Here is a 14,759-nt window from a genome sequence, read left to right as displayed (position 1 = left end):
GAGATGAGTTTGTTTACCAAAAAAAATTAACTATATCATTCTTATAAAATTTTAATTGCCCTGATATGACACAACTATTCATTCAAGCTGCTTCCTGCAGTTAAAATTGTTTTAAAGCATTATGATAGGAAATGAAGAGAGAACAAGGGAAAAGAGAAAGTGCATCTTCCACTGAGCTATCAGGTTTAAAGGCTGGAACAGAACTTTCAGGGTTTTCACTGTGCATAGTTATGGGCTCTAATTTTAAATTAGCCACAGACATCTACCCTGAGAAGTTCGGGAATAAGGTAAAAAGAAAGGAAATACATCCAGGATTGAATCTCTAAGAATCCAGACTGGGCTCTTAAAGAAAGTTTTACTGAGAATTTTAATCTTCCAAAGGCTAACTCTCATTCACATGCAAAAGATCTATACATGAGGATGGAAAACCGTCTAGAAAATGAACGGCTTATCTGTGTAGAAATGATGCGTCTATAAAGGCACTTTTCAGTAACCAGGAATTATTTTGCAACTAAAATATGAGGTAGAAAAATATTGAAAAGTCTGAACAGTAGTTTTATCTGAACTATCCAAAACTCTATGACTTGAAAATTGGAATAGAAAATAGATTATATATTTTACAATACTTATGTCATTTACCTGGGACTGAAGTACCGTGGGGACCAATACCCTGCATTAAAGCATTTCTTACTTTTACTCCAACAAAATCCAGGACTTTTAAAATGAGCATTTTAAGTACTGTATATATTCTACTTTGTGGGTTTGCTTAAATAAATCCTAGCACATTCATAAATGGAATGCCCTCCTGCAATTAAAAATAATGATTAGATCTATGTTTACTGACAGAAAGTTATCCCCCACATACATAATGACAAAAAGTTACAAGTGAATGTGCCCATTGTGATTCAGTGTAAATAGAGAAAAGAGGAGAGAGAAAGTGGGCAAACCAGTAAAAGATAAATGAATAAATGCATGCATGCATGCATGAATGAATGAATGATAAAAAGCTGTATGTTTCTACACAGCTTTGGGTTGGGGTGAATTTTACTTTCTCCCTTTTGCACTTTCTTACTTTCTAAATTGTTATTGTTTTGATTGTAATTATCAGCAAGGATAATGATACTATTTTTGTTTTGAGAAGAAAACTGGATGGTTTAAATAAATACTTGTGTTAGATTTTTATCTGATATTTAAAATTCTTCTAGATTAGAGTATATTTGTACATTTGCTGGCAATGAACATCTTTACCTTGGACTCATCACCGAGGAAGAATGCAGAACAACGCCATGGTTATATTCAGCTATAAAACATATATAAACAAACAGTTGATAGAGGGTATTCAAGGGATTAATTAGCATGGTTTCAAGGGTGATTTAGCAAGATAGATTTAAACAAAAATGTGTCTGTCGATAATAATCTTCTATATTTAGAATGTTTATTTTAACAGAAACTGCTTCAAAAATGTAAGTTAAAGCTGGAAATGGTATTTCTCTAGTTGCTCTTAAGCTCTCCTTAAGACTGTGGATTGTCCTGATTTCTAAAAATGCCATGTCTTTTATAACGTTGAATACATTGAGGAAGGTGAGTGAGACAGAGAAATTCTTTTAAATTTTTATTGTTAATGCTTTCTTGTCTTCTTTCCTTTCACCCTCAGAATGTTTACACAGTTAGCTTCCCCAAGCCCGGTTTTGTGGAGCTTGTCCCTGTGTCCATTGATGTAGGTACAGAAATCAACCTGTCCTTCAGCACTAAGAATGAGTCTGGGATCATTCTCTTGGGAAGTGGAGGAACACCAGTACCACCGCGGAGAAAACGAAGGCAAACTGGACAGGTATTCTCACACCTGGTTAATCATGTATTTTCCCTAATGCTTATATAAAACAAATATTTTAGAAAGAAGTTAGTGAGGCATATAGGGTTCATTAATTGCTTTTGTATTTTTAGATTGGCATTATTTGTGTCCACTATCATTTTCTAAAAACAATTGTCTCTGCTAGAATTTTCCTGTTGGTCAATTCAGCCACGCTATATTTGCACCTATAATTCATATGGGTTTATCATAATGCATATAGAAAGAGAGAAAGCTTAAAAGATATTCAAATTATGTATTAATCTTCTGTCTCTAAGTCTAGTTCCTCATCAGATCTCTAGATATTCATCTAGGTTCTTAAATTTAAATTTCTTCTAGAATCAATTTCCCAGTTTCATTAGCCAACGTGATGCAGTCTTTTGGAGCCTAACCTGCTCCACCCTCTTTGGGTGCAAAGAAGGCAGAGAATGGACCTGAGGTAGAAGAAGGCATATTAAGCATAGCTAAGCCAGGCATGGACGTAGTCCAGGCTCAGTCTCCCATGTGATGTAAAATAAAGCCTACACAGTGTCTGCTCTCTAAGGTGTAAACTTCAGTGTTCATACACCCTAGCTATCTGATTCTGTTAAAAGTTATCTCGTAGTTGCCCAAATCTACACACCATAACTCCTTACTGTTTTGATATTCCTTCACTACTTTTAATCATATTTTTAAAAATATCTTTTTTTTTTATTTAATTTAGTTTTTCTCAATGAAAGGGTTTAGTGGAATTACCTCGTCTGCCATGACAAAAGATAGAAAGCTTAAGTTTGCATGCATTTTGTAAGCCAGCTTGTATTGTTTGTGATTATACATGTCTTTTAAGTGACTTTTAGCATTTAACATCTTAGTAATCAATAATATTATATTATGTAATAAGCCTTATACTGTCCCCGGAAAAAAAAAGCCTAAATAAAATATTAGTAAATAGAATCCAAAGATGTATAACCATGAGTCACTGGGATATCTCAGAAAAGCAATGGTGCTTTAATAGTAGAAAATATATAACTGGGATATCTCAGGAATGCAATGGTGGTTTAATAGTAGAAAATATAAAAATCATGTAATCATCTCAATAGGTACAGAAAAATGTTTGCTAAAACTTAACACTCATTTCTAACTTAAAAAAAAAACATAAGTGTTTTAATAGAAAACATTACAAATATTTTCTGTAAAATCAAGCCCAAGAAAATGATGAATATTATTACTACACATGTCATATAGCCAGTGCAAAAAAGGAGAAAAAGGGGTATATATAGTACAAGAACAAGTATATAATTTAAGAATAAAAGTAACAAAACAAATATAAGACCTTTATGGAGAAAATTATACAACTTTATTAAAATATTAAAGTTCTTCAATAAATGAGCATATTCAACATGTCAATGGAAAGGTTTAATGTTAAAAACATGTTAATTCTACCCAAAATGTACATTCCATTTAAATAAAAGTACATCTTATATTTTTGTGAATTAGACAAGCTAATTTTAAAATTTATATCCTGGATCAAAATCCCAAGAGACTTCTTAAATAGAAGAATAAAGTGGGGGCCGTCTATTCAGATTATCAGCACATTAGGAGCTAGAGTTTTGAATCATGGCAGTATGATATTAAATAATCAATAATTCTGTGCCAGTGGAACAGAATAGAGTCCAGAATATACCCAAGTATACATGAAAACAGCATTTGCAATAGGTGCACTATACACACTATACATCATTAAGGAAAAAAGTGGACCTTTCAGTGAATGATTCTGGAACAACTAGCTGTCCATATGAAAAAATAAAATAATTTTTAATTTACACCAAACAGAAAAATAAATTCTCCATAAAGTAAAATATTTAATATGAAGTGAAAAAAGAAAACTAAAAATTTAGAGGAATATGTAGAAGGATAGTATTTGACATTGGGGAAGGGAAGAATTTACTGAACAAAACAAGATAATAAATTTATAATTGTGATTGTGGATTATAAACAAGTTCAACTGTATTAAAAGTAAAACTCTGGTCACCAAACAACACAGGAGAAACAATATACATAACCTAGAAAATTTACTAACCAGAATATTAAAATAACTTTCACAAACTAATAAGAAAAAGACAAAAACATATACAACAATGGACAGAACATTTGAATAGCCATTTTTCAAAGAAGAAAACATGAATGACGCAAAAAAATCCTCAGTTGTAATGAAGGAAATGCAATTTCAAACCTGGATTCTATACCTACTTGGTTGGTAAAATATTAAGAAGTAAGATAATACCAAGTAATGGCTAGATGTGGATCAAAGGGAGTCTTTAATCACCACTGGTGGAAAGAGTAGATTGTTGCAGCCACTTGGAAACCAATATGGCACTACCTTGTGAGGTTGACATGTGCACACTCTACAAGGCAGCACTTCCCTCCTAAGTCTAGCCCTAAACTTTTGCACATGTGCACAGTGACACATGGACAAGAATATTCAGAGCAGCATTTCTTACAATAGCATAAAAACTGGAAACAACTCTAATAAATGTTCATCAGCTGGAGAACAGATCAATTCTGGCACTTTTGCATAATGGGATATTAAGGAGTAGTAAAAGTGGATAAATTATAACTAAACATAACAACATGGATGAATCTTAGAAACTAGCTAGAATTTTTTTAAATGCACAATATACTATATGACATCGTTTCTATAGATTTCTGATATAAGTAACTCTAACCAACATATTGCTTATAAATATTCATGTGACTTTGCAAAAATAATTTTTAAAATGCAAGGGAATAAAATCTACACTAACAAATGAGAATGTAAATTGGTGCAGCCACAATGAAAAACAGTATGAAGGCTCCTCAAAAAATGAAAAATATAACTTCCATATGATCTAGCAATTCTACTTATTAATATTTAACCATAGGAAATAAAAACACTAACTCAAAAGATATATGCACCTCTATGTTTATTGCAGCATTATTTACAATAGCCAAGATGTAGAAGCAAGCTAAGCAAGCTAGGCGCCCACCCACTGATGAATAGTTAAAAAGTTGTAGCATATATAGTTAGATATAGATATTCTTATACATAGCTATTCCTATATATAGATACTCCTATACTCCCATATATAGAGATATTCCTATTATATAAATATAGATATTCTTATTTTATATAGACATTCCCATTATAGGCAGTCCCTGGGTTACAAACAAGATAGGTTCTATAGGTTTGAAAATGTTTAAGTATTTATATGCACAGAAAGGTAAAATAAATACTATGGTAAGACAGACATCTGTCTAAGTTGCATTAAATAGATAAATATACCTGTTCCAACTTACATACAAATTCAACTTAAGAACAAACCTGCAGATCTATCTCATTTGTAACCTAGGGACTGCCCGTGTGTATACACACACACACACACACACACACACACACACCTATTGCCATTATACACATGTGTGTGTGTATATTTGTTCTTAGGAATATTATCTAGCCATAAAAAGGATGAAATTTTGTTATTGCAACAACATGGACAGACCTTGAGGGCATGATGCTAAGTAAAATATGTCAGACAGAAAGATGAATATTGTATGTTCTCAATGGCATGCTGAATCTAAAACAAAACAAAGCAACAGCAATGAGCTCAGAGGTATAGAGAACAGATTGGTGGTCACCAGAGGCAGAGGATGGAGGGCCGCAAAATGGGTAAAGGGGGTCCAATGGTTCAGACTGCTAGATCTAAAAAAATATAAGTCATGGGGATGTAATGTCCAGCATGGCAAATTTAGTCGGTAATACTGTATTGCATACTTGAGAGTTGCTAAGAGAGTAGATATTTAAAGTTCTCATCAGACACCAGAAACATTCTGTAACTCTGTATGGTGATGAATGTTAACTAGATTTATTGTGGTGATCATTTAGAAATATATACAAATATCAAATCATTATGCTGTATACCTTAATCTAATGTAATGTTGTATGTCAATTATACCTCAGTTAACAAAGAGGAAGACTCTCTCTGTAAGTACGGGCACTGAGGAAGGGCCCAGTGAGAACACAATGAGAAGGTGGCCATTTCCGAGCCAGACAGAGGGTTCTCACTACAACATGACCAGGCTGGCACCCCGACCTCAGACTTTCAGCCTCTAGAACTACGAGAAAATAAAGTTTTATTGTTTAAGCCAAGTAATAATAGTAACAATTTTTACAAAGCAAGGGAATAAAATTCATGTTAGGAATTAACTTGGCCCTGGCTGGTTGGCTCAGTGGTAGAGCGTCAGCCTGGCGTGCAGAAGTCTCGGGTTCGATTCCCAGCCAGGACACACAGGAGAAGTGCCCACCTGCTTCTCCACCCCTCCCCCTCTCCTTCCTCTCTATCTCTCTCTTCCCCTCCCGCAGCTGAGGCTCCATTGGAGCAAAGATGGCCCGGGTGCTGGGGATGGCTCCATGGCTTCTGCCTCAGGTGCTAAACTGGCTCTGGTTGCAACAGAGCGATGCCCCGGATGGGCAGAGCATCGCCCCCTGGTGGGCGTGCCGGGTGGATCCCAGTCGGGCGCATATTGGAGTCTGTCTGACTGCCTCCCCGTTTCCATCTTCAGAAAAATACAAAAAAAACAAAAAAGGAATTACCTCCAAGATGAAGTAGCTGGGGGATAGGACTGGGAAGAATCTCAGAGGAGATGCAAAAGTATTGTTTTTTAATCTAAGTGGTAGATTTTCAGGTATTCACTGAATTGTGAATTGTGATGCATGTCCAGTATGTTGTGAGAAATGTATCAAATAGTCATAATAAAAATAATTTTTAAAGAGTAGAGAGAAAAAAGAAGTATTATTTTATCTCATTCCTCACTGCATATGAGCACCGAATACCTAAAAATATAAATGCATCCTGGCCCTGGCTAGTTGGCTCAGTGGTAGAGCATTGGCCCGGCATGTGGAAGTCCCGGGTTTGATTCCTAGCCAGGGCACACAGGAGGAGCACCTATCTGCTTCTCCATCCTTCCCCCCTCCTTTCTTTCTTTCTCTCTCTTCCCCTCCTGCAGCCAAGGCTCCACTGGAGCAAAGTTGGTCTGGGCGCTGAGGATGGCTCTATCATCTCTGCCTCAGGCGCTAGAATGACTCTGGTTGAAATGGAGCAATGCCCCAGTTGGGCAGAGCATCGCCCCCTTGTGGCTTTGCCAGAGGGATCCTGATTGAGTACATGTGGCAGTTTGTCTGCCTCCTTGCTTCTCACTTCAGAAAACTTAAATATATATATATATATATATACACACACACACACACACACACACATACATATATAAATGCATCCTTAAATTCTTTACCTTTTAATTATTTTCTTACTATTCCAAATCATAAGCCAGTGATAATAATAATAGGAGGACCAGATCAAACATTCTGAAATAGATTTCTACTAAAGGATATTTGTCAATTTTTTTTTTTTTTTTTTGTATTTTTCTGAAGCTGGAAACAGGGAGAGACAGACAGACTCCCGCATGCGCCCGACCAGGATCCACCCGGCACGCCCACCAGGGGGCGACGCTCTGCCCACCAGGGGGTGATGCTCTGCCCCTGGGGGGGGGGGGCGTCGCTCTGCCGAGACCAGAGCCACTCTAATGCCTGGGGCAGAGGCCAAGGAGCCATCCCCAGCGCCTGGGCCATCTTTGCTCCAATGGAGCCTTGGCTGCGGGAAGGGAAGAGAGAGACAGAGAGGAAGGAGGGGGGGGGGGGTGGAGAAGCAAATGGGCGCTTCTCCTGTGTGTCCTGGCCGGGAATCAAACCCGGGTCCCCCGCACGCCAGGCCGACGCTCTACCACTGAGCCAACCGGCCAGGGCCTGTCAAATTTTTAAGTACCAGTGATTAGCTCCAAATTTCTCCTCATCAGGACTAAACAAATGGACTTGAATCACCAGCTTTCAGGATAGTTCTTAAAATAGAACATGATCCTATTGAAACACTTAAAATGAGACAATGTTAAGTATTCTACTACAATGTAACTTAGAAATTACATGTTAATATTTCAACATTTTAATAATAATGAATATTTAGCTATTAAAGTCTTATAATGGATATTATCTAAAAGAGGAAACAGTGTTAAATAGTTCATGTCTGTTATAGAATCAATGCTGATTGCACTGACACATTTTCTTTTTTCCAAGCTAACCGCTTTGATACCCATAAGGTTATTCGTGATTAAGTTCTGCTAAAAAGGTTTGAGACATCAAACAATCAATCAGCTAAGAAAATTTTAATTGAGTAGTTTGCAGTGGCCTCTTTGATGGATGTTGAACACTAATCCAATCCTCTGGACATTTTATGTTGGGCACACAGCTACATAGACAATTTAGTCAATTAGTGGAGACAAAATGTTTGATTAAACTGTCTCCACCACCACAGGTGACACGTGGGGGACCGAGTGATCACTGTGCAGCAGGTGCCCTCATGCTCCACAAGCAACGGAGCACACGTGGAAGCAGCTTCGGGGACTGGGAAAGCATTCAGGCTCCCTGGGGCTCCTAATCTGATCGCAAAGCCATACTGGTTGCTATAGTAACAGCAAGGAGAAAGCAGGCATGTTTGTGGATGAAAAATTGTCTTCCTTCTTTCTAAATGAGGGAGACAAGTTACATATTGGTGATAGCAATCTATTCCACCAGCTCAGAGAACAAATTGAAGTCTAAACATTCAAAATGCTATGAGGTTGGGAGGCAGACCTGATTTCCAGAAGCTGCCTGTCTACTTGTGAATATAAGGGAGGGAAATTTTTGTTGACACCCTTTGTTTCCTGGTGGGTTCTGAGAGTTAAAGTCCCCATACAAGCATGCTCCCTCGAGCATCACAAATCTGCTTTCCAGAGACCGGCTATGTTACAGCCCCCACGTTCCACATCATCTAACTAGCAAAAATGGAAAACCATTAAAAAGCTATTTCCAGCTGCTTTAAATAATGTGATTAAGAAAATATTGATTCTTAACTTCTCAGGTGAGAATCAGAGCAGATGAGTGTGCGGTTCTTTCGGAGAACCTCTAACGCGAAGTCACGGATGAGATCCTCTTTAACCCAGAATCACGCTTTGTTGTTGCAGGCCTATTATGCGATATTCCTGAACAGGGGCCGTCTGGAAGTGCACCTCTCCTTGGGCACAAGAACAATGAGGAAAATTGTTGTCAAACCAGAGCCAGGCCTGTTTCACGATGGGAGAGAACATTCCGTTCACGTGGAGAGAACCAGAGGGTAACAATAGCCCCACAGAACCTACTGTCATAGCTAACGGGAACCCCTCTGCAGTATTAGTCACCAGCTGCGCCTTTGTGTGCGTGGACATGTGATGCGTTGCCAAACTATCAAGTAGCTTAATTTCTTCTTTCCATTCCGTACTTCAGAAACTCATTTACCTTGGCCCTTAGGAGTTCGACTCTTCACATTTTTATTCTGTGCCATTCTCCTCTCCACTCTGGGGAAAAGCAAATGTATCTTTTGAAGCTGTAGATAAGAAACATCCTCCCTCTGCACCTCTCAAACATTCCCTTCTCAAATAAGGTATGCACACAGCGACCTGCCGGAGCCCGCAGCCTTGGGCAGCTGCTGGTTCATTCAGGCTCCAAAGCAGTGATGGCAGCTGCTTAGAAACCTGTCACAGAGACGCTGCGTGCAGCAGCTGCAGGGCCTACTGAGCACAGGTGTGTGCGTGCCTCTTCCAGGTCCCCCTCCAGGGTGTGTGGAGTCCCCACGCAGGGGTTTCATGAGGGAGCAAGAGGGAGAGAGGAAGGCTGCTATCTGGCCATCAGTGTGTGGAGGCTGCGTCTGTTGACCCGCCAGAGCACTTGCTCCCCAGAGTCCGGGAACTGGATGTAACAGATGCTGATCTCTCATCTTCGGATAGCTTACTACTTACTTTATTGGGAAAGTCATCTATATTTTTTATCCAAATATTGTATGACAACTCAGAGTGGTAACATGCTTAGTAGGACAATTAGAAAAACAGAAAACAGAAGCCCAGAGACTTCAGACCCCCAGACTGGCAATCCATTTATTAGACTGAAGACAAGGAGAAGAACTGGAAATCAAATCTGATAAAACCGCAGAACACAGAGAAGACATCTAGAAACAATTGTATAAATATGTAGCAATAGTCCAAGTAGGAAGATGCTATTCTATAATTAAAGACCTATATTTTCTAATTATCCTCTTGTGTGGATAACAGTGTAGATAAATTTAAGAATTTCTTATCTTCTAAGTAAGTGATAAGGCTTTCCTTGGCTCATTTATTATTATTATTTTTTTAGAGCCTTAGGTTGTGATCCGAATTCATACTAAGCGTTCTTGCAGAGAGCCAACTGAGTAGGTTTAGAAACCATGATTAAGACAAATGAGGGATCAATATTTGGACTAAGTAAGAACTTCTACTAATATAATAGCCAGATATTGCAGTCATGGTCTCCAAGGAAAAATGCAAACTGAATTTTCTCATTTCAGAATGCTCTAAACATGTATTCTACACTAAATTTCAGGTTCTTTGCCAAACTTTAACCCTTCTCATTATGAGAAGGACATTTTAAAAGGCTTTAACATTAAACAATTTTAATAAGCTAACAAATTTCAAAAGCATAGTTGCCCCAAATCATCCAAAACATGTTATTTTGTCAGAAACAATGCTGGCATTCCCAAGTGCGTGACGATGTTGAGCGAAGGTGTCCTTTTCACAGGTGTTTCTTCAAGAAGAGCATTTTATTATGCCAACCCCACAGCTGTTAGCCATCAATCCAACCTTTATTTGATTAAGCTCAGTGTATAGTACATCACTGAAAGCTGATCATTCAGTTAATTGGCCATATAAACAAACAGTTTTGCCATTTGCTGTTAATTAAAGGATAATGTATTGGACATATTATGCAGTCACTGAACTCTTTGGCATAGCAAGAACACATTTGCTATCATAATGTCTCATTTAGCACTCTAAGGTCAAAAATAATCATCACCTATCCTTTAAGCAAGTGCTACAATTAACTGATTAACCAGAGATTGCTAACGACCCTAAGAACTTCACCTAAAAATATTTTTAATACTTCATAACGTATTCTATGGCATACTCTGTGTCAAATACTAGGCAAAGATTATGTCCTTTCATTGTTGTAAACATATGTGAAGTCTGTATTAACATCCTTTCTTCATGGATGAGGAAATATTAATTACCTTGTCCAAAGTCACATATCCAGTAAATAACAGAGCCAGGATTTAAACCTATATATATATGTATATGACTTGAACACCTTGATCTGTACTTGCCAACTATTTATTCTTACCCTTTTTCTGTGTCCTCAGATACTTGTACTGCTTCGTGTTGATTATGATACTCTTATTAATTTGGAAATATTTGCTTACTCCCAACATTTTCCAGAACATAAATGTCAATTACCATTTCTTTTCCTAAAACCTTAGATAAGATTTTCATTTTAATATCATCTCAGAAAACTATTGGATTTTTACCAAATTAAGAAGCAAACTTTGCAAGATTGAATATGAGTTTTTTCTCTCCCTCTCTACCTGTCTTTACCCTTCTCCCTCATTCTCCTTTTCTATTCCTTGTCTGCAAGAATGTCACTTCAGTCACTTTGGTATATAATTCCATGGTATTTCAGCAACCCCTGCTTGTATAGCTGTTTTGCCCTCTGATCCTTTACCTGGAGTCCACCAAAAATAGCCTGTGGTTCTAACTGGACAAAATCTCTAAACCCTAAGAGCCTGGAGTAGATGCTTAAGTGAGTAGGTTTTCTCTTCCATGAGAGCATTTTTATACAGGTATAGAATTAGGCTAAAGACCGCAAAGTTAGATCAGATATCTCAGGAGGACTTTGGGTTTTCCAGAGTAGGATCTTACCATCCAAAATATGTTCAATAAAAAAAGTTTAAATTTTTGTTTTTCATGTGAATTACAAATATTAAGGCACTTCTCTTAACATCTTCTTCTATATATACAATCCAGTTGGTGGTATTTGAAAGAACAATTCTTAGACCATTATCCAAACAAGCAAGAAACAGAATCCATGAATTAATCATCAAAATTATAAGAAAATACAGCTGACCTATCATAATCCTAATAGTAATGTAATTTTTATTATGGTGTTCTTTGTACATAGTAGGTAGTCAGTGAAGAGTTGTTGAATAGATACTTGAAAAACTGGAAACATACCAGAATCATAATATGATTGATTATGCCCCTCTTTACAAAAGAACTAAATAAATGATCTAGATTTGATGCTCCTAGACTGTAAATTACCAGCAGGGATTTAGCTGTAGTCTTCTAGCAATGCCCTTATTAAATCATACAGCCTCGGGGCAATCCCTTAATTAATGTTTTCCACTATTTGAACTATGTATTTGTATTTTCATTTTATAAATGAATGAAATGATACTGAATAAGATTAAATAACTGACCCAGGTTCACACAGCCAGTAAATTTACACAGTAATATTTAATTCCAGTCTGTTCTTTCTGAAAGCTCATGTTCGTTCTAGGTCTCCACCCGGTGATCTTGTCAGAAAGGACCCCTGCTAGGGCTCGTGGGGCAGAACCAGTCTAGAGTCTACGTCAGAAAGAAATGGGCCTCTGGCTATTAAAAGTTCTAATCAAGAACAGAGATTTGCTCTCCTTGGATAATTCAATAGTGGCTTAAACCCCTCATGAAAACCATCAAGAACAATGCTGTATATCAAATAAGAGGACGTTTTTAATCAAAGAAAAAAAAGGTATTTCAGAAAGGAGAAGGGAGGACTACTCAGTCACACCCAGAAGTGAGTGGTTGTCTAAGTCTCCTAAAACCACCAACATTCTTAGTAATGAGGTTCAGCATCCTGCATTCTGCCTATGCGCTCTTCCAGAGCCTAACGAAACAAACAAACAAAACAATATGTCACCTCCCCTTCTTTTTCCTTTGAAACTAAATTCAACTTGCCTCCTCTATACCCCCAGAAACAATGATATTTTGAGTCACAATATAATTCACTTTTTGTTCCGTTTTGTTCCATTTTCTTCCATTTGAATTGCCCCAAAGTGGACCACTTCCTTAGTGCCATTTCAGAGAGCCTTTGCCCTGGTTTATTGTGTCTGGTTCTGCATGTGGTTTTTACTCCTGATCAAATCAAGTAAGAAGGCATTTTAGGACCGAGTTTTCCACCTAGGTGCTTTGGTTTTCTCCCCAGATATGAAGTAAGTTTACAGCAATCTATTTATGATCCTCAGGCTTGTGACTAACACTGATGACTAATAGCTCCATGCTGACTGAGACTGAAGTTTAAAACCTGCTTCTAGAACAAAAGAGAAAATGCCTTTGGTCATTTTCATCATCAAGACTCTGTCTCCTTCTGATTCTTTGCCCCTGGATTCAAGGATGGTGACTAAGTAGCATGAGGATCTCAATTAGTAGTGTGTGAGTTATCTCTTATAAGCAAATTAGGGAAATTAATGAAACAGTCACTGTGGAGAATCATTGCGAGGAACAATTAGCTTGGTGTTCTCGCCTGCCTCTTCTATTCAAAAGCTACATTCTTTATAAAATGTCCTGTAAGTGTCTGCAGTTGATTCCTGCAATCTAAACTCTCAGGAGCACAGTTTGTCCCCTAGCAAGAAGATAATAGCTAGCACAAACCAAGAAATAGCCAAATGAAAAGTGACCCCGTGCTGTGCTAAACCCACTGAGCCTTATCCGATTAGACATTGCTACACAGTACAGAAGCTTCTCTCTCCGAGCTCCTGTGTTGGGCTGTAGACCATTATCTTCAATGCGGCCAGAGGCTAATGTTGCAGCTACACCATTGCCTCCTTTAAGTAAATTTGCAGGGAGAGTTAACAGTATCGTTCGTTTAATGTAGGATAGATACCTAATCATCAACTTTGGGCTCACTTAAAAGCCACAGGAGGGAGGGGTGGGGGTGGAATGAAAGAGTTTGATTTCCTATTGTATTGGACATTGGGTGTTTTATACTTGTTTGTTTTAAATGTTTTATCAGCATCTTTACTGTTCAAGTTGATGAAGACAGAAGACATATGCAAAACCTGACAGTAGAGCAGGCAATTGAAGTTAAAAAGCTTTTTATTGGAGGTGCTCCACCTGAATTTCAACCTTCCCCACTCAGAAATATTCCTCCTTTTGAAGGCTGTGTATGGAACCTTGTTATTAATTCTGTGTAAGTGACTCTCTTTGCTACTATTTTTTTTGGTGTGTGTAGGAGGGGGGTATCAAAATGATTGTTGCATCCACACTGCCCAAAATCATGGGGCGAAGGAAACAGTGAAGAGCTTCACGTTACATTTAGAAAATTGCACTGATGGCCAGAAGCAGACTAAGATCATTTGAGGCCCCAGGTGCAGAAGAAAATAGCGGGCCCCTTACATTAGAAAAAAGTATAAAGTTGGGGTTTTGCAGTGCCTTCAGAAGCTGGGGCCCAGGGCACACGCCTGGTGTGCCCGCCATTAAATCTGCCTCTGCTGATAGCCATTAAAAAGGTGTGGGCTAATTTAATTGTAAGGAAGTGAGACAATGAAAAGTGAGAAAATACTTAATTCTAATTGTGTTCCACTAGCCCCATGGACTTTGCACGGCCTGTATCCTTCAAAAATGCAGACATTGGTCGTTGTGCCTATCAGAGACCCCACGAGGATAGAGATGGAGAAGTTCCAGCTGAAACGGTTCTCCAGCCGGAGCCAGTTCCCACTCCAGCCTTCCCAACACCCACCCCAGTGCTGGCACATGTAAGTGTTTATAGCCCACTGCTTTCTAATATTTAGTCAGTTTAAGAAGGAATGTTATTCGCTTAACCAGGTGGTGATGCAGTGGATAGAGCATCAGACTGAGACTCTGGGGACCCAGGTTTGAAACCGCTAGGTCACTGGCTTGAGCACAGGCTCATCTGGTTTCAATGCTCACCAGCTTG

General features: G+C 38.2%; 1 protein-coding gene across 4 annotated transcripts in view; it reads left to right on the top strand.

The window, feature by feature from the left end:
* LAMA2 (laminin subunit alpha 2) overlaps nt 1–14,759 on the top strand; it is a 627,903-nt gene that overhangs the window by 593,238 nt on the left and 19,906 nt on the right. For all 4 annotated transcript variants that reach the window (XM_066373271.1, XM_066373270.1, XM_066373269.1 and 1 more), the window contains 4 exons: nt 1,655–1,831; nt 8,915–9,063; nt 13,836–14,012; nt 14,409–14,577. In XM_066373271.1, the coding sequence (XP_066229368.1) occupies nt 1,655–1,831; nt 8,915–9,063; nt 13,836–14,012; nt 14,409–14,577 (672 nt within the window). The remainder of the gene's footprint in view (nt 1–1,654; nt 1,832–8,914; nt 9,064–13,835; nt 14,013–14,408; nt 14,578–14,759) is intronic.

Source organism: Saccopteryx leptura, chromosome 3 (genome assembly GCF_036850995.1).
Source record: "Saccopteryx leptura isolate mSacLep1 chromosome 3, mSacLep1_pri_phased_curated, whole genome shotgun sequence".
NCBI lineage: Eukaryota > Metazoa > Chordata > Mammalia > Chiroptera > Emballonuridae > Saccopteryx > Saccopteryx leptura.
The sequence above is the reverse complement of the archived record's forward strand: the minus strand, read 5'-3'. Positions and strand labels throughout refer to the sequence as shown.